Source organism: Canis lupus, chromosome 3 (assembly GCF_048164855.1).
Source record: "Canis lupus baileyi chromosome 3, mCanLup2.hap1, whole genome shotgun sequence".
Taxonomy (NCBI): Eukaryota; Metazoa; Chordata; class Mammalia; order Carnivora; family Canidae; genus Canis; species Canis lupus.
Genome location: NC_132840.1, coordinates 21,257,556 through 21,281,330, shown reverse-complemented (window position 1 = coordinate 21,281,330; position 23,775 = coordinate 21,257,556). Strand labels below are relative to the sequence as shown.

At 54.5% G+C, this 23,775-nt stretch overlaps 1 protein-coding gene across 1 annotated transcript in view; it reads right to left on the bottom strand.

Moving 5' to 3' along the window:
- The window catches only part of CRISPLD2 (cysteine rich secretory protein LCCL domain containing 2), a 64,876-nt gene that overhangs the window by 38,516 nt on the left and 2,585 nt on the right, over window positions 1-23,775 (bottom strand). The window contains exons 2-5 of the mRNA XM_072819487.1: window positions 10,074-10,379; window positions 4,354-4,472; window positions 1,689-1,821; window positions 1,144-1,259 (exon numbers count right to left, since the gene is read on the bottom strand). Of these exons, the coding sequence (XP_072675588.1) occupies window positions 1,144-1,259; window positions 1,689-1,821; window positions 4,354-4,472; window positions 10,074-10,307 (602 nt within the window). The 5' untranslated portion in view covers window positions 10,308-10,379. The remainder of the gene's footprint in view (window positions 1-1,143; window positions 1,260-1,688; window positions 1,822-4,353; window positions 4,473-10,073; window positions 10,380-23,775) is intronic.

Genomic DNA, 23,775 nt, shown 5'->3' with positions numbered 1-23,775 from the left:
ATATACAGAGTCTGATAATCATCCCTCACGCCCCACCTGCCACTCTGCCGGGGGGTCCCCCCATCATGGGCCAGTCACAGCTCTTGCACGGGGCGGGAGTCCCTCCCCAGTGATGATGACCTAATCCGCCTGCCCTCACGTCTGTGGGCTGCTGAGACACGGCCAGCACGGACATGCCAGACGCCCGACGGAGAGCGTGTATTTTCCTCCTGACCTCAGCGATTCCCCTCATCCCGCCTCCTCGAGGCCACTCCTGACCCAAACCAAATAAGTGAGGTCACTGCGTTTCATTTCAGTCACCGAGCAAATATGCCTTGAGGGCACACTGTGTGCAAGGCACGGTGCTAGGGCGGCGGCCAGCCCAGCGGCCGGCGTGCAAACCGCAGGCCATACGCGGGGAGGGCAGTGCTCCGAGAAGCAGCACATACTTGATGGGCAAAGGAGGTGAATGAGTACATTGAGGGGTATATGGCCCCCGGATGCTATCAGGATGCTGGGAGGAGGGGGGAGGCTGAGACACAGAGGCTCCATGTGGTCTTTGCTAGAAGGGAAAACATAAAAATGCAAAAGCTAGGTCTAGCGTGAATACATTTCCTAGAGTGCTGTCTGCTGCATATTTTCAGAGAAAAAAAGACTCTCCCCATGGCACACCCCACTGATGGGCCAGCCAACAGCTATTCCCATTTCTGATTTGCTCAGGGAGTCCCAGAAGATGACCTGCAAAGCCAACTGGGCAATGTCATTGGTCGAAGCCAGTTAGGGAAACCTCGTGCCCCTACCGCTTGTCTGTGAGTGGTCTAGTTCTGGCCCGTGACATAAGGGGAAAGTGGACCAGGGCTGAGAAAGGCCTAAGAGAAAGCCCTTTTCTACCATTCTCTTCCATTTGGTTTGGGAAGATGTGATGCCCGGTGCTCTGCAGCCATCTCGGAACCATGAAGAGAGGATGGTACAGCAGGAAAACAGAAAGAGCTTGAGTCCTCACTGACACTGCTCAGCTTTTAGGCTGAACTGGATGCACCAATCTCTAGATGTCTTGTCTTGTGAATTAATAAAGAGATTTCACCGTTTAAGCTCATTTTTGTTGGGTCCTCCATGGCAGGCAAATGCATCCCAACCCAGACAACCATGTTAACTTGTTCTTACTTTGGAGAGTAATTGCAGACGAGATAGACCGCATTCTCCCAAACATCTCCCCAAACGTTCATCCTCCGGCAGGTGTTCACAGCACAGCCAATCTTGTTGGTGGTGGCCCAGACTATCTGAAAAGATGACATCCATGTGTCAGAGCCAGGGATGAGGCACAGCGGGGCCACAGAATCCGGCCTGGATCTACAGACAGGGTGCTGGCGCTAAAGGAGTGAAGGACCGGGTTTTTTCCTTAACCCACTGAAGATCCATCTGTTTGTGGAACACACACCGCCCCCAAACAAAAACAAACACACACGTGGAAAAAGTGCCAGCGATGTGAAATCGCCATACAGGTTTCTAGCGCTGTCGGTCTCTTGCACTGGCCTCACAAACACAAGCTCAGCCCAGCAGCTATACTTTAAGTAACAGCAAATTAAAGGAAAAAATTATGGTGATGACAGAGCAGAGTTTTCCAACCGGGGAGCAGTCCTGCACAGCCAGGGGAGTGATGGGGTTTGGGGGTTCTGGGCTGAGGTCTCAGCTGACGCCGCGAGTGTTACCTGTGTGTAATGGGTGCACATGGGTCCAGAGCACCTCTCTGGACACCAGGGGTTGCACTCGTGGGGGTAGGGGTAGGTGTAGTCCTTCACCTCGTCATACCAGGACTGCACGTGGAAGCCAGGAGAGCGGTACCTGCGGGGGCAGACCACATTGTTACGTCCCGGCCACCATGATACCCGGCAGAGACGGTGGCTCATAGCACTGCTGCCCACGGGGCAGGCTGGAGGAGGGGCTACTTTGGGTGAAGAGCCCCCAGTCCTGCCCAGCACCTGTGTCAGTGCCTAAACTCCAAGCTTGCAAAGAGCGTACCTTGGGGATCCCTGGAGCCCCTCTGGGATCCAGGGGTGTTCCTGGGTGGCCCACAAGCCACCTGTGTGTTCAGGAAACGTTTGCCTGGCCCCCAGTGAGTCATTTTCTCATATTACAATTATGTACTTACCCTCATGTATATTTGGGGAGATATATGCAGCCCACGAACCCTGTACTTCCCAGATATTATTGTTTAAAACGCAACTTGATTTAAAACATGAGTCCATTTAAAGTCAATGCAGAGAAAAACAATGAGTAAGTAATTGTCCAGGTAATGCACAGAAGGGCCAGGGAAGGCCTAAAAGTTGTGAGATAGCCAGCTATGGGGAAGAGGGCACACGGGTCCCCGTCACCCCCAAACAAGAGCCCAGAGACTCAGGTTTCTGTTTCGTCATGACTGGCTTCATTCTTCAGCTGCTGAGGACCCAAGGACTCCGGTATAAGGAAGGAAATGAAATCAAGGTGCGGAAACCTGCAGGTGTGCAGAGCTCTGCTGTCACGTGGGCAAAGCCTTTCAAGAAGTTCCTATTTAGGATTTGATCACCTGAGCCCTCATCTGCCCCCAGGTGAGGAGACCCCAGCCCCCACCCTGGTCATCTCCATGAGTGGCCACTGCCTCCTGGCTCGGCCCCATCCACGGGGTTGGCATCCTTACTTTCCTCCCAGGAAAGAAAATAAACTGGATGCAAATCCCCGGTCAGGTCAGCGTCACCAGCAAGTGTAAACAAAACGGTTTCGAATCAAAGAGAAAAGGCACAACGGGTCTGGCCGTTCCTAAGAGCGCTGTGGTGAGCCGGGCAGTTAGAGGTCTTGTAACAATTACGGTCACAGCCCAGAGCGCATGGTGGCGGTCAGTGACGTGGCCGGGGCCAGCCGGGGGAAGGACGCCCGCGGCCACCAGCCACAGAGCTACAGGGCCGTGTGGGGACACCCGTCCGCTTCCCCGGAGCGCCATGGCCAGGCTGCTGCGGGAGCCCCTGGAGGATGAGGGGGGCTCTTTGTGAAATCAGATGGCCCTCTGCGTCCAGCAGGGGCAAGATCTTTGTGGCCTTTGCGCCATCAGTCCCGGCACTTAGCCTGATGGAACGGCTAACTTGTAACCTGGCAGCTGGCAGCTGGGCAGCCCGAAGGCAGCCTCGACGACGATAGCCGCGACCTCTATGGAATAGAAGAATTGTCTGATATCGTATGAGAAGGTGGGGGGGAGAATTAAAAGCTGTCCTGGCCACTATTACCAGTATGTAAAAATATGCCGGCCCACAGCCAGATGGTACACAGGAGTCCAAGAATATTCTGGTTGTTGAGCCAGACCAGTGGAATGATGGTTTTCTCCCTGTAGACATTCTCTTTTCATGAAACCGGAAAACTGATTTTTATAAAAAAGCAGAATTCACCGGAGGACAAAAAAAAAAAAAACCAAAAACAACGTGTTGATTCACTTCTGCAAAGCCAGATGTCTGCAGCCCTCAGGACACCTGCGCAGGTTCCATCCTGGAAAGGCAGGGACCTAGGGGAAGCGTTCCACTCGCGGTCACACCGATGCAGGCGCTTACGGAGCTGGGAAAGAGCTGCACTGCAGGTCAGGCCACCTGTGCTTTGAGGGGATACGATAAGCCCAGTCCAACTTTTCAATGATACAGGCAAAGCACAGGTGGGCCCTGAGCCCTTGGCCAGCCCTGGGTCCAAACCCCAGAGCCTTGCATACACACCACATTGTCTGGTCGGCTAATGAGTCTACACTGGCCGGAAGGCAAGTTCCCCACGAAGGAAACCAGCCCTGAGCCGGGGGTGCACTCAGCTGACCCCAGGGAAGGCCATGGGGCAACATCTTACAGACCGCTCCCAAGACCCTCCTCCAGCTATGGGGTCCTTGGGGGTGAGACTGAGCCTCCCCATGGCCAGATGAGGAGGGGAAGGTGAGGGACAGCTGCTCTCAACATGGAACTGGCTGGGCCTTGAGAATGAGCAGAACCCAGACGTGCCAGGGCACAGAAGACGCCCTGGCCCAGCACTGCAAGAGCGACATTCCCATTTCCCACTTACCTGGCCAGCTCCCCGCTGGCCAGCCACAACGGGCTCAGGAATCCTTTCAAGGAGGTGGACTGGAACACCCAAGCTCCAGAAACCCTGAGCCCAGGGATCAGCGTCTGGAGCCAACAAGCAGGCTCGCATCCGTTTTGCCAATTACTCAGAAGTGGCCCTGGGCGCGGAGCCCGTTTCCCGATGTGTAAATGGCACAGGTGGTCCTGAGGGCTAAACATGACTATGGACAGTGAGCGCCAAGCCCAGCACCCAGTAGGTGCTCAGCAGCGGTGGCCAAGTCACAGGTAAGGGGGGAACCACGGCGGTTCTTACCTGCCCCAGTGGACGGCCAGGTTCTGCCCAATGGACACCAGCAGACCGGTGGGGCCGTGCTCCCAGATGCACTCTTGAGCCCACGCTGCCGCCGACTGCTCCAGCTCCTCGTCCCAGGTCTGCAGGGAGAGGACACACAGGCACCAGGAGGCCAGGGTCAGGGATGGGTAGAGGGTCCCAACCTGCAGCCATGCTCCCCCACCCCTGCTTGGGCCCCAGGTGGAGCCCGGGCCAGGCGCAGTTCTTGGACACAGGGTTCTATGCATACGTTGGGTGGGTTCTTGACCCAGCAAGTGGGAAGGGGCGAGGCAGCAGAGCACTCGGAGGAGCCTGGCCCACGGCGGTCCTCGGGGCTCCAGCTCGGGCTCCCACCTGCCCGGGATGCTGGGCAAGCCCCTTGCATGGCCTTCACCTCCTCGCCCGGGAAGTGAAAGGACGCCTAAGCCCTGGTGATGGTGGTGGCCGCTGCACAGCACTGTGAACGTACTTGATGCCACAGAACTGTACACTTAAAGATGGTCAGAACAGAAATTTCATGTTTTGTGCATTTTGCTGTTCTTTTTTTAAAAGATTTTATTTACTTATTCATGAGAGACACAGAGAGAGGCAGAGACGCAGGCAGAGGGAGAAGCAGGCTCCCTGTGGGGAGCCCAACGCAGGACTCAATCCCAGGACCCCGGGATCATGCCCTGAGCCAAAGGCAGATGCTCAACCACTGAACCACCCAGGCGTCCCTAATCTACTGCTGTTTTTTTTGGAAAAAAAAAAAAAAAAAAAGCAGCAGCCCCATCCAGCTTTTCCCCAGCACAGCCCACCCTGAAGGGGCAGGGTCTGGGCCAGAGGGTCTGAAACAGAGTCCGCAGCCCGTCCTGCCTCCCAGCTGGCCCAGGGACACACATGACTCCCGGGGAGGGAACGCGGTGAACAAGGCGGTGGGGTCAGTGCTCTTCCGCGGTGGAGCAGATGCCAAGCGGCCCTCCGGCCATCTGTCGGCCGCCTCCTCTCAGCCATCAGGCACATGCTCCAACTCACAGGCAGGCAGGCAGGCGCTCTTCCCTCCTCAGGGAGCCCTAGCCCCTGGCACACAGTAGGTGCTCACTGGACAACAGTCAGGGAGAGCCCTGGGATCTCGGGACTGGGACACGGACCGTGCCAATTGCGGGGGGGGGCTGGTATGGAACATCATGAAGCCCCACACCTCCCTGACCTCTTGCCTCAACGACAGAGACTCCTGAGAATCCAGGGGCAAGCCTTGGCCTAGAACAGACACCTCTGGGAACCTGGGGCACACCCTCTGATGAACCCCATTTCGGCTGCAGTGGACATTCTGGGTACACTCAGCCCTCAGACTCATCTCTTGCCGTCAATGCCTTCCCCTTTCGTGCCCACCAAGCCCTGTGCCGCTTCTGCCTGGGATCCTTCTCCAAAGCCCAGGGCACAGCCTGGGACGGGGAGGGAACAGGCCTCCTCTGGGTGGGTGATCCTCCTGCTGCTCCCCTTATGCAGCAGATCCAAGCTCCCGCTCCCACCAGGAGCCCCCTGTAGCATGCTGTGACGTCGGACTTTCTCCTTCCGCCTTCTGGACTTACGGATCACCTCCTCCCAAATAAACTACCTGCACCAATGTGGTGAATCTGTCTCCAAGCAGGGGGCCACCTGATGCTCCATGAAGGAGAAGACAGCATCCACGGTGGGGGAGTGGGGGGTGGGGGGAGGGCAGCTTGAGTGTGCACGAAGATCCCTCTGGACGGGGCCAGCGGAGGCCCTTCCCAGAGTCCAGGGAGATCAGGCACAGCCTGTGCAGGCACTGACCCCAGCCCGAGGCTCACTAGCTTCTCAGAAGTTCCCTGTTTATTCTGATCAACATGAACCTTGTGTCCCTTTGGTCCGCGTCCATAACATTTTCTACAGCTCCATGAGGAGGGCTGCAGGGACGGCCCTGGAAGATCTCTGGGGGTCAAGGGCTTTTGAAATTCTGGCTGGAGACGGGCAAACTTGACATGTGGTCTGCAACAGGACGCAGCCCAACAAGGACCCAGCTCTCCCCTCCCTGCATTTGAGGCCTCGAATGGGCCTTCCAGGCCCATTCTTCACCTCCCACCCTCCTCTCGGCTCCAGCCGTGCCTGGCACGTAGTAGGACGTCACAGTGATGTTTCCCAAACAAAGGGGTTTGGCTGTGTGCTGAGTTACTCACAGCCAACAGGCTCTTTGGCTCAGTGGCCTTGCCAGGGCAGCATTACATGTCATGACTGTCACCCCAGAATGATGCGTGCGTGCGTGGGGGAATGCGAGCCTGGTGAGGCCCAGCCCCCGCCAACTCCCCACCCTCACTCACTGCAGCTCTCAAAGACCTCCCCAGGCCCCACCTGCCCCTCACCTCCCACTCAGCCTGTGCTTTCCCAGATGAACATGCCCCGCCCCCCCACCAGTCCATGTCTCACTGAAGGACAGGCGCAGGTGAACATCCCCTACCCCATGAAGGGATGACCGGGGGTCGAAAGAGGGAAAGAAGAGGGCAGTGAGGGGCACCAGTGAGAGTGTTTGTGAGGCGAGCCTGGCTGTGGTGCCAGGCTCTGCCCCGTGCTGGCTGGGTGACTGTGGACAAGTGGCTTCACCTCTCTGAGCCTGTTTCCCCATCTGGGCCAATGATGCTGCTGGAAGAGGATTTGGGGAGAGGGTTGAATGAACAGGCATCCAGCCTCCAGGTGAGATGCAAAGCAGCTCAGTAAACAGTACATGGATATTAAGGAAATCAACTTAGGCACCTACTGCTTAGGTCTTGTGCCTGAACACCTGCCACTTGCCAGAGAACCTTATTAGCACCATTTTCTTATTTAGTTCTCGAAATAAGCCCTTGGGGAATATCTTCCTATTGTCACAGAAAAAAACAAAACAAAAAAAAAACTAAACAACAACAACAAAAACCCAAACAAAACCCTGAGGCTAAGAGAAGTTAGGTAACTTGCCTAAGATCACACAGCAGGAATTTAGAACTTTAACAACCCAGCTTTATCTTGCTTCTAAGGGATCGCATCTTGCTCTGCGTGCTGTCACCACGTGCTGGTCCCACTCCACTAAAATAATAATAGTTACTAAAATAGTAAATAGCAACATTTTATTTAGTACATTTTTTTAAAATTTTTTACTTATTTATGATAGTCACAGAGAGAGAGAGAGGCAGAGACATAGGCAGAGGGAGAAGCAGGCTCCATGCACCAGGAGCCTGACGTGGGATTCGATCCTGGGTCTCCAGGATCGCGCCCTGGGCCAAAGGCAGGCGCCAAACCACTGTGCCACCCAGGGATCCCTATTTAGTACATTTATCTACTACTTATGCATCGTCTCATCAACTCCTTCAAACAATACTGAGAAAGGTACTTTTCCTCTCCCCATTGACACGTGAGGAAGCATTAACACAGAGAGGCTAACTAATCTGGCCTAAAGTCACACGGTTACCAAGCGGCAGCTACCCTAAACCCAGGCAGGCCGGCTCCAGAGCCTATCCACTTATAAAACCTCAAAACAGGGTGTCTTAAGTCTTCGGAGTTTTAAATTCCACCTTTTGGGGCTAAGGCTATTTCAAAGGATGACAGCCTGAAGCCCCTGCAGGCAGGGCTGAACGGGAAGCTAGATTTTCTTTTTTTGGGGGGGCGGGGGGGGGGAAGCTAGATTTTCAAGCCACTTTCTCAAGCTGGTGCCACTTGTTAGGGTGGAGACAGGAGCAGATGGGCAGCCCTGGGGTGCAGCGGCCGGGCCTCGCACTGCCTTCCCTGCCTCACGATGCCCGCTCAGGGATGGCCCCAACAATAGTCATAAAAGCTCAGCTTCCCCGACAGGCAGGCCATTTAGACCTGAGCACCCAGATCCCAGCTCCAATCCTGAAATAACACAAAGTAAAAAAATAGGAAAACATGGCAGGCTCATTCTGGGCTGTACTGACGCCCCCTGCTGTGTATGTGAGCCCCCCTCGCTTGGAATCTTCTGTACACCCGCTGGACAAGCACAGAGCAGCGACGACAAGACCATCGTAACCGGAGCCTGTTCCCCACGGGAGGCAGGGCAGGAAACAACCAGGATCCCAGGGCTTTAGGGCTCAGTCAAGCTCCTAGCCGAGGAAAATTCTCTACTGCCTGGAGGGCGTCTTGGAGTGGGCAGGCGACAGGAGGAAGGCTGACCTGTCCAGGGAGGCGGAGAGCGCCCTGTCCCCCGGGGCCAAGCCAAACCACGAGGTCCCGGGAAGGATGGGGGAAGAGTCCACACCCAAAGTCACAAAGAATTCTACGCTAATTCTCGAAACCTTTAACCCTAAGAAGGTCTGCGCCAGCAGCTACTGCGTTAGTATTTTGGAAGAGTGCCCACGCTTCCTCCCAAGATTAGCACAACCCCTTCAGAGTGAATGCCTGGGCAATGTTCTGGAAGGAATGAAGACATGGCTTCATCACAGGTTCCAAAGGACAGCCTTGCTCGGGGCGGGGTGGCGGTGGGGGCGGTGATCTGCCCAGAAGGGCAAGCCTTCCATCTGCCCTACAGCCTCTGATGGGCCAACTCAGGAGGGGCTCCACAGGCACGTGGGAGGGACAGGGGCCACATGTGCTACCTGTAGCGGAGCACAAGGTACCCAGGAAAGGGACAGTGGGGTCCAGGGGAGGGAGGGAGGCTTGCTTATGATGGGCTGAGGCACGAGGTGGGGACAGGGCTCTGGGGCAGGGACGGCCTGGTGGCATCCTCGGGGAACACGGAGCCGCCTCTCAGGACAGAAGAACTCCTGATTGGAGGCCTCGAGCGCCAGGCATGAGTATTTGGGCTCCATCCTGGGCTCACAGGGCCCTGAGGCTTCTGGGCAGCAGACAGGCTTCCTGGAGGTCAGGAAGGTTACAGGAGGCAGGGCTCGGGGGGCTGGTGGGGGCACCGTGAGAGGTGTTGGGGGCTGGGCTGGGCAGACAGGATAAAACATCTGGAGGGGCCATGGAAGCGGACAGGAGCCGCGGGGGTGCCAGGGTTTAAAGTGAGCATGGAGGTGGCCGAGAGTCGGGGTCCCGCGGCCAGTCCTGCCACTCCCAGCTCTGACCTTGGGCCTCCGTTTCCTAGTCTGTACGAGGAGAGAAAAGCAGCAGGTGTGTTCGTGGGGCTGGGACTGCGGGAAGTGGTTCTGGCAGCAACAGAGAGGCGTGGCTGGAGGCAGGGCTGGAGGCAGGGATCGGGGAGCCCTTCTGCTCCCTACGTGCAGGATCTCTCCAGGGTCATGGGAGACCCTCCACTGTCCCCTCAGAGAGCAGACACCCTATCTCTCACAGGCTTGGCCCTGCTGCTGTTCAAGCAGAGTAGGGCAGCTAAAGGGGCCGGAGGAAGGCCCAGGTCTCAGTCCCCACGGTGACCGTGGCCCCAGGCGTGAGCACCTGTGCAGGGCATTCCGTCATCAGACTGTCACAGAACCACGAGAGGCCGAGGCTCCCACTGGTCAAGGGCACATCAAGGTCTCAGGGCTCCCCAAAGCCCAGCCCTGAGAGCCTCTACCAGCCTGGAGGAGAGCCAGTGGGGAGCCAGGGGTGGGCGCCTGGGCTGGGCTCCTCTGTCCTGGGGACTCCCCAGTGCCACTGTGATGTCGACAACAGAGGCAGGGGACCCCCTCTTGCCGGGAGACCCCGAGCCTGCCACCCCCACCCCCACCCCGGAGACAAAAGCAGAGGCCCCCGGCCCCCGTGGGAGCGCCCGCGCTTACCATGTACTCCATGTTAGAGGCCGGGGGGTACACCTGGCCTCGCAGCTTGTTGTGAAGCATGAGGATCTCCTCCTTGTCCGACCGGGGAATGGCCCTCCGCACGCGGGAGTGGGGCTTGTCCTGCTGGTATTTGCTGAGCAGCTTCTCTAAGTGGGTGACGTTAGGCAGGAAAAAGCCTTGGGCTCCGCAGACCAGCAGCACCAGCCCCAAGGGGACGACTCCGTTCAGGCTCATGGTGCCACGCAGGCGGCGAGGACCGGGCAGGGGAGGCAGGCTGGGCTCCGGAGGCGGTGCTGGGCGCGAGCTCTGAAGGGAAGCAGAGGGCAGGGCAGGGGCGGGCGGTCAGCATGAACCCAGCTCCAGCCTGGGCTCGAGCCGCCAGGAGCAGCTATCACTCTGCCCACTTTGCAGACATGAAAACCAAGGCTCCCGGAAGCTCAATACCGAAGGTCCCACAGACAGGACAGGTGCAGTCACCCTCATCCTGGCTTGTCGTCTGGTCCGAGAGGACAAGGCAGGGCTGGGGAGTGTGTGTTTATTCATACATTCATACATGTTTATTCATACATCTCGCCTCTGCTTCACCTCCAAGGGACCCTGACCGGGCATCTATTTGTGGCAGCCCCTGGGACACAAAGATGAAAGAGGCCACTGTGCCTCGACTCGGGGAGCTCCCACTTAGGCTGAGGAGAGAGGCAAGGAACACCACAGTCACCAGCAGCGGGGCAGTGCTGGAGGAAGGCGCTGCAGGACCCCGCCAGGGTGCAGGGCCACCTGGGCCACCGGGACGCCCTGTCCTACCACCAGAGCTCGTTGGTTGGTCTTCCTCCACATGAGCAGGAGCCAGCTCTCATGGGTGCAGCTGGCTAGGTTTGCAAGACAACATCCAGCAGAGGCATCGTCAGGGGCACGACGCAGAGGGGCAGAGGGACGAGTGCGAGGCAGAGCAGGGAGCCAAGGAGCCATGGGAACAGGGCAACCCTGGAAACTCTCCAGGGTCCTGACCGAGCCATGCCTCAGACAAAAATAGCCACCGTCCAGCAGGGAGGCCCGGCATCCTCTGGAGTGGGTGAGATGCAGAGCCCCAGGGAACCGACGGCACAGAAGGACCTGCGCATGGGCCCTTGCCTGCCCTACTGGGAATCGAACCAGTAATGCAGACCCCTGGAGTCCTGACTTCTCTCCAGGGTTAGTTGCACGGCCATATATGAACATTTTTCCAGCTGCAAAAGGCCAAGCTGACAGAGTTGCCAAGACAGTGACGCCGGATGGTGATCCATGATGGAGCGAGAGCAGAGACCAACGTCACAGAGCACCCACCAGGCCTCAGGACGGAACTGGGTCTGTTGCACTCTGCGTCTTGGCAGCTTGAGGGCCAGGGCATCCCCGAAGCCATGGGGCATGAATTGTTCATACAACTCAAATGTGATTCAACTAGACTAAAGCCTGAGTGGGGCTTAAATCCCCAGTGGGCACCATTCAAACAACTGTCACCAGGGGCCAGGTAAATAGTGGGGAGTCAGTGGAGTATTACACAACAGGTGTAATAACCTAGAACCCCGTAAGCGTCAGCACAAATAAACCCCAAATACGATGTTGGGTTAAAAAAGTGAGCTGGAGAATAGGACACTAATGGTATTATTTATGCAAATTTTAAAACATACAGACCATATCTTGTGTAATTCATGGGTAGATGTGGATATAGGCATACATACATCTAGGTGTATGCTATGTGTGCATGTTATATACATATGTTATACACACGTACACACATGTCTGTGTTTGCATGTACATATAAGTATATGGGGTGTGTGTGCGTGTTTATATGGTAAAACCACAACAGAACCAGACCAAGTTCATGATGCTGGCTGACTCCAGGGTGAGGGAAGAAAATCTGGGAAGGAGAATACGATGGACCTTGTCTCGATTTTTTAATATATCATTTATATTTTAAGAATCTTAAGCAAATAAGGCAAACTGTCCACCACTGTTTACTGTACGGGGACAGGTCGAGTTGGGAAGACCCGCAAAGTGGTGGCCCAAGGAGGGTGGCCACAGGGACAGGACTTAGGTGGGGAGCCCGTGCTATCCTTTGGACTTGTCTGTTTTTTTAAAATTATCAATTAATAAAAGGAAAACAATGTCAAAGCATGAAAAGACAAGGAAGCAGTTGCTGGTTCCAAGTACATTTTTCGGGCAAGTTCTGAACTGGTGCAGCCTTATTTCAAAAGACAAGACACGGTGCCTTCACTGTGCTCATGACGGAACTGCCTGCACGCAGGACCTGTAGGCTGGTCCTTGTCTGCATGGCCCCAAAGAGAAATTGTAAGGCCTTGAGGGCAGCTTCCAAGTTGGGAACACCACTTATGGGAGCACCACTCATGGGAGCATCACTCACAGGGTGTAGTCACACCCTCCCGACAGAGGAGAACACAACCGAAAGGACAGAGACAAGACAAGACACTTCTCCAAGGGCCTCCTCTGCCTCGCCTCGGCCAGTCACCGCCTGGGAAATGCACACGCCCTGGGTCACGCCGCTCATGGCTTGCACAGGAAGTACACCCCGTGCACCACTGGTCCTGAACATCTTCTGGCCTGGCCAGAGCTCAGGGGGCTGGGGAGGAGCAAGGCCCGGATCGTGCCACTCCTGCCAAGTCTGCACTGTAGGACAGAGACAGTGGCTCTCCTCCCAGGGGCCCCCATGGTGCTGGCACAAAGGAAAAAAGCATGGGCTTCTGGACTGAGCTGTGGCCTCCCCCAGATTCACAGGCTGGGGGCCCGGCTCCCAGCACCTCAGAGTGTGACTGTATGTGGAGATAGGGCCTTTCAAGAGGTCATTAAGTTAAAATGAGGTCACTAGGTGGACCCCAACCCTGTCTGACTGCTGTCATCATAAGAGAGGGGACTGGGATGCAGACACCCACCAAGGGAGGGCTGTGCAAGGACACAGGGAGAAGGCGGCATCTGCAGGCGCAGGAGAGAGGCCTCGGGGGGAAGCAGCCCTGCCTGCAGTGGGGGCTCGGACGTCCAGCCTCCCGCAGTGCGAGAAAACCAATCTCTGTGGGCGAAGCCCCCTGGCCTGTAGGGCCTCTGGCAACCTAATATGTGCGTCGGGCAGTACATGCTTGATCAGGACTGCGTTCCCAATACCCTACTGGCTGCTGTGGGAAGGAGGCAAGGGAGCATGGCTCACCAGGAGGCCGAGGCCCACTTCACTGCGGCATCGCCGGCAGCCCGGGCCTGTGCATCTGCTACCCCAACAGCTCAACCAGAACTTAGGGCCAAAGTACTTCAGCCCCTTTCCCACCTACAATCACAACATTAAAATCCTTTCTTCAAATGAGACATAGGCAGTATCTGAGGCTGCCTGGGGCTTCCCAGTGACAAGTACAGCGCTCAACCGACCAGGGAGGCTGACACGGAGGGAGACCTACTGTGCGCCAGTCCCTGGATTTCTCATCTCACCCACCCAATAACTCACGAGGCTTGGGTTCTAATGTTCCCATTACAGAGGAGAGAGTAAGGCCTCTGAGGTTTCCGGAAGAGCTTGAAGTCGCAAAGCTGGTGAGCAGAAACAGTGTGCTGGGACCCAGCCTGTCTGGCCCCGGGCCCTCTCCTTACACTGCCCTGCCTCCCTGGGAGGGGGCTTCCTGGAGGGGTTCCTGGCAGCATCCTGTGGGGGAGAGGAAACCCGCGGCAGCCCCCTCCACGCCGGCCTCTGGGTCAGATAGTGGTTCTGGAACTGAGAAGGCACCCATGTGTCACCTCAGGGGACTAAAACATTACAACACAGTGACCTTTCATCAAAACATGCCTCCATCACTGGGCGTGGCACCCATCTAACCTCCCTCTGCTGCCGCGCCTGACTCCCACATGGCGAGCTGACCTCTGACCCCTGGCATAGACTCTTTGGATCTCTGGTTCCCCTAGGGCAAACCTCGTTTCTAGAGAAGCCCTCCTCCACTCTGTCAGCCTGGGCCCATCTCTGGTGGCTTGAGATACGTGTCGTGGACAGCCGTACCGCGCGGCAGAAACACTCACCAGAAGCTATGGTTCTCCTTTGCCACAATTGCAAAACCAAGCCCATGAGAGTACAAACATGATAGCAGTGCCAAGGTCTCACGAGGATGCAGATGTCAGTCCACCCGGGGGGGGGGGGGGGGGGGAAGCAATGAGGCTTTCAAGCCTCATGGCCAACGGCAAGACCCCAGCCTGGCAAATGAAAGTCACAGGGAATCAAATTCCTACAACACTGCCCAGACCTCTTCAACACATCTGGAGCCGCCAGGGTGGTGGCTGTTTCCAACCCCAATTTACAGAAAAGAAAACTGAGTCTAGGGATCCCTGGGTGGCGCAGCGGTTTGGCACCTGCCTTTGGCTCAGGGCGCGATCCTGGAGACCCGGGATCGAATCCCACGTCGGGCTCCCGGTGCATGGAGCCTGCTTCTCCCTCTGCCTATGTCTCTGCCTCTCTCTCTCGCTCTCTCTCTCTGTGACTATCATAAATAAATAAAAATTAGAAAAAAAAAAAAAAACTGAGTCTAGGAGACAACTGCCCGGTGTTGGTGAGGCTGTGCGGCCAGGTCCAAGATGGAGCAAAATCCAGCTTGAAATCCAGCTTGCTGCAAGCTGGTGGAACTTCCTTTTTTTTTTCTAAGATTTTATTTATTTATTTATTCATGAGAGACAGACCGAGAGAGAGAAGCAAAGACACAGGGAAAAGCAGGGTCCACGCGGGGAGCCCAATGCGGGACTCGATCCTAGGACTCCAGGATCACACCCTGAGCCAAAGGCAGGTGCTCAACCGCTGAGCCACCCAGGCGTCCCAGGTGGAACTTTCAACACACGTCGTGGTATCAGCTCTGCATCCACCCCGCCACCCCTGCCGGGGCCCATCTAGCATCGGGGTCTCCTCGTGGTTACCTCCAGGGCAAGGCCGCCCCCCAACCCTCCCCCGGGGAGCAATAAGAGAAAGAGAGCGCGCTGGGCGCCCCGGGCGTCCTCCGGCCAGGGCCGCCTCGGCCTGTGTTTGGGAAAGCCTGCCAGGAAGATGAATCTCAGCCCTGAGTTCGTGGGCCGTCAGCTCTGAGATGTGCCAAGCTCTTCCCTCCTGCACATGCTGTTCCCACAGCTCATCCCGCGGCCCCAACCTGCCCCCTCCCTGGCCCGGGCCAGGCCGATTAATTCCTGCTCTTTCACTTAAGATTTAGCTCCAGGGTCACTGCTGAGTCACACCCCCAGACCTGCCGGGCTTGTTTGCTGCTGAAGCGCCGACAACTGACAAGTCCATGTTCAATAAATATTTATGAAATGAATGTGCGGGTCTCATCCTCCCGACGAGGTCCGGAGAGCCATATAAGGGCTGTGCGTGGTGTTGGCTGGATCATTCCCCGCCGCACGGGCCGTCTGGGCACACAGAGCAGAGTCAACTGCCGACACTGCCCCTCACCAGTGGCGTGGCGTGGGCACGTACCTTCTCTGGGCCCCGGCTGCCACGTCTATAGGGTACAGGGGAATTACAGGGCTTGTCTGACATTGGCAATGCAGCGGTGAACAAGCCAGACAGGTCTGCGGACGTGCTTGTGTGCCAGGAGGCTTCCAGAAAGCAGCGTCCTTCGCAGCAGGGTCCACAGATGAGCAGGGATTCATCCACCTGGCCTGGTTAGGGTCATGGGATGAGCTGTGTGCTGAGGAATGAACGAGATCATGAACAGGAGTACTTCATAAGTATTAGCTGTTATAACGATGATGGTGATGCTACATGTGCCCCACATGCATTGTTTGAAGAAGTTTCTAGAAGGCCAGGATTAATAATGGGGAGTGGAGTAAAGACTGTTCTCTCTTCATTACATTATTTCAAAGCCCCATCGCTGCCTTGACACAAATCTAATTTTTATTTTATTTTTTTAAAGATTTTATTTATTTATTCATGACAGATACACAGAGAGAGGCAGAGACACAGGCAGAGGGAGAAGCAGGCTCCATGCAGGGAGCCTGATGTGGGACTCGATCCCAGGATCCCGGGATCACGACCTGAGCCAAAGGCATACGCTCAACCACTGAGCCACCCAGGCGTCCCAAAAACTAATTTTTTAAAATCATATTAAATGTCTAATGCTTGCAGGGGTTAAAATCTGTCCCCTAAATTGGAAACATGCTTTGCTCAGTTCATGCCTTGAGCCATGGCCTCTTTCTCCCAGCTTCTGGGTAAGCAGGTTCCAAGATGTCATAAACTACCAGGTCTGGAGCCTGGCTGGCTCAAGTCAGTAAAGTATGCAAGTCTTTATGCTGGGGTCGTGAGTTTGGGCCCCACGTCGGGTATGTAGCCTACTTAAAATTTTTAAAAATTTAAAAAACTAAAATGAACTGGGTGTAGGGCATTAATGCTGACTATCTGGCCAGGAATTGCCTGTACATAGGGACATACTCATTCATGTTGATGACAATGACCCAATTCACCTGCCGTGACTGCCATGAAGCTCCACCTCATTCCAGGGCTCAGTCTTAGCTGAGTTAGGAAGTGGTAGGTGCCCAAGACCTCACCATCACTGTGTTAAGCCTCTCCAGCTAAGACTGCATGCTTCTTGAGGGCTGGAACCAGTGTATGCTGGTAAAGGTCTAACAACTGACATTCAAAAAAAAAAAAAAAAAAATTTGGGTCGCCAGTGTGGTTCAGTGGTTGAGCATCTGCCTTCAGCTCAGGGCATGATCCCAAGGTCATGGGATCGAGTCCCACATCAGGCTCCCCACAGGAAGCCTGCTTCTCCTTCTACTTATGTCTCTGCCTCTCTATCTATTTCTCTCACGAATAAATAAATAAAAACTTTTTTAATAAATAAAAACTTTTAAAAATCACCCTGATATGTAGTGTTCATCAGTTCCCTTGGTATAAATATTCCCACTGTGGCCAATTTCAGGCAACTCATGGGAGCTCACCGCACATGGAATTTCTAGAAGGACCCATGATGGCACACCATCATGTGGTCTTTCTATCACAGGGATGGGGCCACCCCAATCACCTTGCAGGCAGAGATAATAGTAAAGTGTAGTAAAAGATTAGGACGGGCTAAGTTGTGAGTTTTCATTACCTTCATTTTACCTAGGACTTACTTAACTGTAATTTCATATAATTTGATGTTTAATGATGGTTGTGTTTAACTGGATCACAAGCTTTCTGAAAAATTTAACAAAACGTAACGAGCCGGTTCCAGCACACCACTGGCTGGCACTGAGTCCTTATCCACTTCATACCCCAGTGAGTATTAACTGCTCCACAAACATTTATCACAAATACCACAGCCAACAGTTCTGGAGCGTGCACGGAGCAGCAATCACTGCACTGGGCCCTCCACTCCCCGCACTCCACACCCGGTTGGGATCACCGCTAGGGCCCCGTCTTAGAGGCGGGGGAACGGAGGCTCCAAACAGATAAGCAACTTGCTCCCAGTCACGCAGAATGCCTGCAGGATGCGATGCTTCGTCACACTCTGATCACTGGCCTGCCCTGGCCCGTAGGGACGGCTCTCCGAAACATCAGGACAGCTTTAACCTCCAGCACGCGTCAGCCAGGCTCATGCAGTGACACGCCTACTCGATGGGGCAGCAGCGAACCCGAAAGGCCAGGGGGGCCCCAGGCTCTGCTCTTCCTCTGAAGCACAGAGGAGAAATACAAATATGATTGAGGCCAAGGGTAGATCTCACTCATGCCCACAAACCACCCAAAATTCTAGGAATGAAGCCGTGGCTGGGAGCGGGGAGTAGGGACCCCCCCCGCAACATGTCTGGGGCAGATCCCAGGACTGGCCGAACCTCCAGAGAGGAGCGTCTGGGTGTGAGCACCAGACATCCATGGCATGAGGGGGTGTCTCCCCTCCTCCATGGGATCCAGTTGGTTTTCCTTAAACTCTTCTTCTCAGGATGCGGGGTGGACACAGCAGGAGGCAGCCCCTTCCCCTCCCTGCGGCCACTCTGCACCCAGCCCCGGCTCGCGCACAACCAATGACAGATGGCTAACAAGACCCTATGTGAAACCCATCCAATTCTTTTTTTAAAAGATTTTATTTATTTGAGAGAGAGAGAGAGAAAGAGAGAGAAGCAGGGAGAGAGAGAGAATCTCAAGACTCCACCCTGAGCACAGAGCCCAACTCGGGGCTCAATCTCATGACCCCAAGATCCTGACCTGAGCCCAAATCAAGAGTCAGACGCACAACTGAGCCACCCAGGTGCCCCTCGATTTTTTTAACTACTACACTGTGAATATATAAAGACCTGGGCAAAAGAAGAACTCATTTTTCAAAAAAAGAACTAAAAACCAGGCATGTCCAATATAAACCAAGATAATATATGAGAAAAGCCATTTTAAAGTGACTGGATAAAAAATTAATATATTCTCAAAATACCTAGTATCTCACTCCTAGGGCCCCTCGCCTGCCTTCCTGCCCATGTGTGGATGTTTAGCAAAGCTTCAGATAAGCATCAGGAAACAGGCTCCCGAAGACAAGCAGTCCAGGGCTGCCCCAGGGGGGTGTGGGAAAGCGTGGCTATTGGGTGAGCCCTGGGTTTGAATTGTGACTGCACCACGGCGAGCCTCGTGCTGCCCAGAAGGTTCCTCAGCCTCTGATTTTCCAGTTCTTCAAGAGGACGATGAGGCTCTGAATTGCTCTCAGGCGTAGAGGAGGGAGGGTGAGAAGATGAGGGGAGAACTAGTGGTTCTGGAGCTGCCTACCGACTGTGTCTTTCCCTCCTCCGATCATTTCTGCTCCAGGCTACGGGTCTGGCAGCACTTGCACCCGTCTTCTGCTGAAATGCCTGATTCACCAGTATTGGGTGGTATCTGGAAGGATGAGTCACGGCCCCTGGCTCATGTACCAAGCTTGAAGGCACACGGCTCACCCAACTCTTGGTGCTCAAGAATCCCACAGCACCAGCCTATGGAATCTCCACAGCCATACGGACAGGAATCTCAGGGCAAGCCCTCAGGTGGCCACGGAGTCCTTCGGATGTGCAGGCAAGCAAGCAAGCCTGCCCTCGAGAGAGGGAGGAGACATCACAGCTAATAGACAGAGACAGAAGGTGTGAGAAAAGCGCCCGGGGAATGGGTTGTTAACTCTCGGTAGGTGAAGGGACAGGGACCGCTCTGGCTGGGGTGGACAGCAAGGTCTCGCTGAAATCTCAAGGAAGGGGAACTCCAGACAGCAGGGACCACCAGGACAGAGGCTCAGGGATGCTCACCGTGTTGGCATGACCGAGGACAGGCACAAATCTGTGAGCTGGGGGACAGCGGGGTCACAGAGGAGGACAGGGCCAGGTGGCCAGGAGTCCTGAAGCATCAGTGGGGCGGTACAGCTGACGGTGATAGGGTCAGATTGATGCTTTGAAGGCCCATCAGCATGCAATGACACAGGCAGCAACCGAACAGGAGAAGCCAGACTCCAGGGATTAAACATGCTCGGTTCTGTTTATGTCACGTTCAGGGCCACACAAACCAACCTGTGCCATTAGAGGGGGGAATGGTTACCCCTGGGGGTGGGACTGTGGGAGGGGCCCAGGGGCCCGGCAGGCTCTCTGCAGCCCACCCTGGGGCGGTGGCCTGGCATATGCACTTGGGGAAGAGTCGCCCGCCAGCGAGCCAATGAGTGTGCATTCCTCTCTGGCATGTGAAACTTTAATACAACTTTTTTTTTTTTTTTAAGTTTCAAGTCATTTTGGCTTCTAAGAACAGATCAAGGGAAACATGAGAGGCAGCAAGGAAGACGCCAGCCTGCAGGAGGAGATCCTCAAGGCTGTCCCTAGGAGCCTCAGGAGGCTGCAGGGCCTGACCTCTGACAGCCCTTCAGAGTGCAACCCCGAGAAAGCCCCACGGCCGGCCGGGGCCTCCCACTGGGGCCAGACACCGACTCTCCCAGACAGGGCCCAGTTCATCCCAAGTCTGAGAGGGCACTTTGTCCGGCGATGCCAAAGCTGAAAATACCTTCAGTGCCAGTGAAGCCCGAGTCTTGACGGTTCCCGGGAATAAACAGGGTTTTCAGCGGCCAGGCGCTTCCCCCGAAGAGAACAGACTGGCTGTGTTGGAGCCGGTTTGGGGCAGGAGAGAGAGAGGGGATGGTGGCGGAGGACAGCCGGACACACAGAGGTATTGACGGTCGACACTGCCGTGGGGGAGCAGCTCATTGTTTTGGGGCGGGGGGGGGCGTTCTGGGCTTATGAACAGATGGACTTTGAAAGCTCCTGGACACCCAGGGGCAGTGAATGTGCTCTGAAAGAAGATACTAGACCCCTCCGGCCCCCGAGCAATGAGTGCCAACAAGCTGAGCATTCTTCTAGAAGGAAAGCTATGAACCTACCAACAACGTGTCAAGGGGCGTCTTGATCCTGCAGGGAGGTGGCCATGCAGGCCCCCAAGGCTCTCACTCCCGTCTGGCCGTGAGACAGCTCTCTGGTTGCACCAGGCCCTAGACACAGAACCTTCCACACAACTTCACATCCACCCCCACTAGCCAGCCGTCTCCAGCCCATCTCAGTGTCAGGGTCCCTGGGCAAGTCTTCATCAGCTGTATGGGGTGGCAGGTCTCACATCCAGGCCTGTGCCAGAAAGTGACGGGAGCCTCATTAAAACCCAGATTGTGGGATCCCTGGGTGGCGCAGCGGTTTAGCGCCTGCCTTTGGCCCAGGGCGCGATCCTGGAGACCCGGGATCAAATCCCACGTCGGGCTCCCGGTGCATGGAGCCTGCTTCTCCCTCTGCCTATGTCTCTGCCTCTCTTTCTCTCTCTGTGACTATCATAAATAAATAAAACTTAAAAAATAAAAAATAAAAAAATAAAACCCAGATTGCTGGCCCCACCCTCATAAGCTTCTGATTTAGGAAGCCTGGGATGGGGCCTGAGAATCTGCATTTCTCGCAAGTTCCCAGGTACTGCTGTGCCCTCCTTGGAGGGGGACCCCACTGTGACAGCCATGGCCCCAGATCGTAACAGTCCCAAATCCCATGCCTCACCCTAATTCAGCGTTTCCCCAACTCCCACCTTGGCATACCTCTCTTCTTACCCGCCCCTTGCTATAGTCCATACTTTGTACTTTTATGTAAGATGGCCCACACCAAGGGTGCGGAGAAATGTACACATAATAGATGATTTTCCGGGCCACCTGGGAGGCTCAGAGGTTGAGCATCTGCCTTTGGCTCAGGGCGTGATCCCGGGATCCTGGGATCAAGTCCCACATCGGGCTCCCTATATGGAGCCTGCTTCTCCCTCTGCCTATGTCTCTGCCTCTCTGTGTGTCTCTCATGAATAAATAAATAAAATTTAAAAAAAAAAAAGGTGATTTCCCATCATCACTGTTTGCAAAGAACATGATCCCATCTGCCTTGAACGGAAAGCAGGAGTAAAAGTTTATGTGTTGAAAACAGAACAAAAAAAAAAAGAAAACAGAACAAACTGAGGGCCTCCCATCTGGTCACGGATGCCAGCCACAGGCTGTTAGGCCGAGGGTGCTCTGTCTTTGCTGTAAAGGGTGAGTGGGGTTTAGGGGAAGCGTTAGGCATGGACAGCACCACCCACATTCACCTTGACCTAAAAGGACAGCCCATAGATTGGGGCCTTTGCGGTCTGTGCACAGGCTAGGTCACCTCGGGAACTGGTGGGGATGGCTCCCCATGCTTTGGGGAACACTGCTTATTTCACTGTTATCTGTTCTCAAGTACAAGCCCCACAGCCTGTAGGAGGACATCCAAACGCAGGGCTGCCTGGGTGGCTCAGTCGTTTAAGCATCCAACTCTTGATTTCAACTTAGGTCATAATCTCAGGGTCATTAGATGGAGCCCTAACTTGGGCTGTAAACTGGGCCTGGAGCCTGTTCAGGATTCTCTCTCTCTCTTTCCGTCTGTCCCTCCACCCCACTCTGCAGCCCCCCCACCTCCCTGCTCACACACATGCTCTCTCTCTCTCTCAAAAAAAAAAAAAAGAAAGAAAGAAAGAAAGAAAAAAGAAGAAAAGAAAAGAAGAAAAGAAAAGAAAAGAAAAGAAAAGGAAATCTAAACTCACACCACCCGAAGGGCAGACACTTGCCACTCTGGGCCTGATGCTCAGACTCTAGCCAAACTTCCTGCCACCTTCCAGGAGTGCCAGGCCCCTCCCCATCTCCAAGTTTTTGCACACACATGGTCCTTCCGCTTGGGGCACTCTCAATCATCTTTCCTTGCCTCTGTTCTAGAAAGAGTTCTCAGGCCGTTATCAAGTCCATCCCAGCAGGTACCATCCAGCTCCCAATCCTAGGGAGATCAGAGTGGGCTGTTTCTTGTTTTTCCAATCTAGAAGAACTTTAGAGCAGGCTTGACTCCAGGACCATTTGACTACAAATGAAATGGAAGCTCTATTCTTTTTTCCTTCTGGGATATTGCCTTTCTTCACTCACAATGGGACACAGTTCAGAAATTTGGATTGAAAATGTGGGATTTCATAATTTATAATATTTTTAAATGATGGTCCAGAAATTGCATGAGCTGCATTATGAATTTCTTTTTCCCCGGAATCTGTGGTTTTTGTCTAAGCTGACACAGCACTCGAGACAATCAGAGAAGATAAATCTCCCTGGGGCTGAACCATGAGAAACTGCCTGTCCTCCCGGCCTGGACAAGGGGTGTCTGCCCGTGAACACCCACAACTGCACTGCCTGGGGCACGATGCCTCGGACGGGATTCTCTGCCAATTGCCACTGTGACCCTACTGGAATGTCAACACCTCCCCCAGAACACCCAGATGCCAGGTTTCCCTGCGTCCACAGTCGAGGGCCTTGATCTATTGTGTAACGAGATGACCTGGGTCTATGCTTCTTCAAGATAAGCCAAGAAGGAAAACACAATTTCCTCTATACGTTAAACATCAAGTGACCATGTGACCTGGCAATTCCACTTCTAGGCGCACACCCAGAACACCTGCAGAGAGATGTCCAAACAAAGACGTGCACACACATATCCACAGCAACACCGTTCACGGCAGCCAAAAGGTGGACACCACCCGAACTCCCATTGATGGAAGAATGGATAATTGCAATGTGGTGCATCCACACGATGGAATATTACTCAGCCATAAAAAGGAACGAAGCACTGACACATGCTACGGCGTGGATGGACTCTGAGTGAAAGAGGCCAGTCAAAAAAGGCCACGTGTTATATCGGTCCATTTATATAAGATTTCCAGAATAAGCAAATCCACAGAGACAGCAAGTAGACTGGTGGTCGAGGAGAGAGTGGCCAATGGCGGCAGGGTGTCCTCTGGGGGTGATGGAGACATTCTGGAACTAGACAGAGGTGGTGGTTGCGCTGCGTTGTGAATGTGCTGAATGCCACTGCATTATATACTTTAAACTGGTTAAAATGGTAAATTTGGTGCTTATGCATATTTTATCACATTAAAATAATTTTTTTCAAAGAAGAAAGGTTATGGCAGGTCCTACCACCCACCACCTAGATCGGCCCTACCCTTCCTGTTCCAGAACACAGCGTGTTTCACTTAAGACTTTATGAGAGGCTCGGGGTGCCCATCCCAAGAAGGTCTGAGCAGCTACTCGGCTCCATTAACTGAAGATAAAGTGCAATGATGCTCATGTTGTATTTTCCTTTCCTGACAAGCCGTCAGCCCCTTTGAGTGATGCTGGGTTTGCACATCTGGGACTGATCAAAAACCAGTGAGTTTACAAAAAAAAGA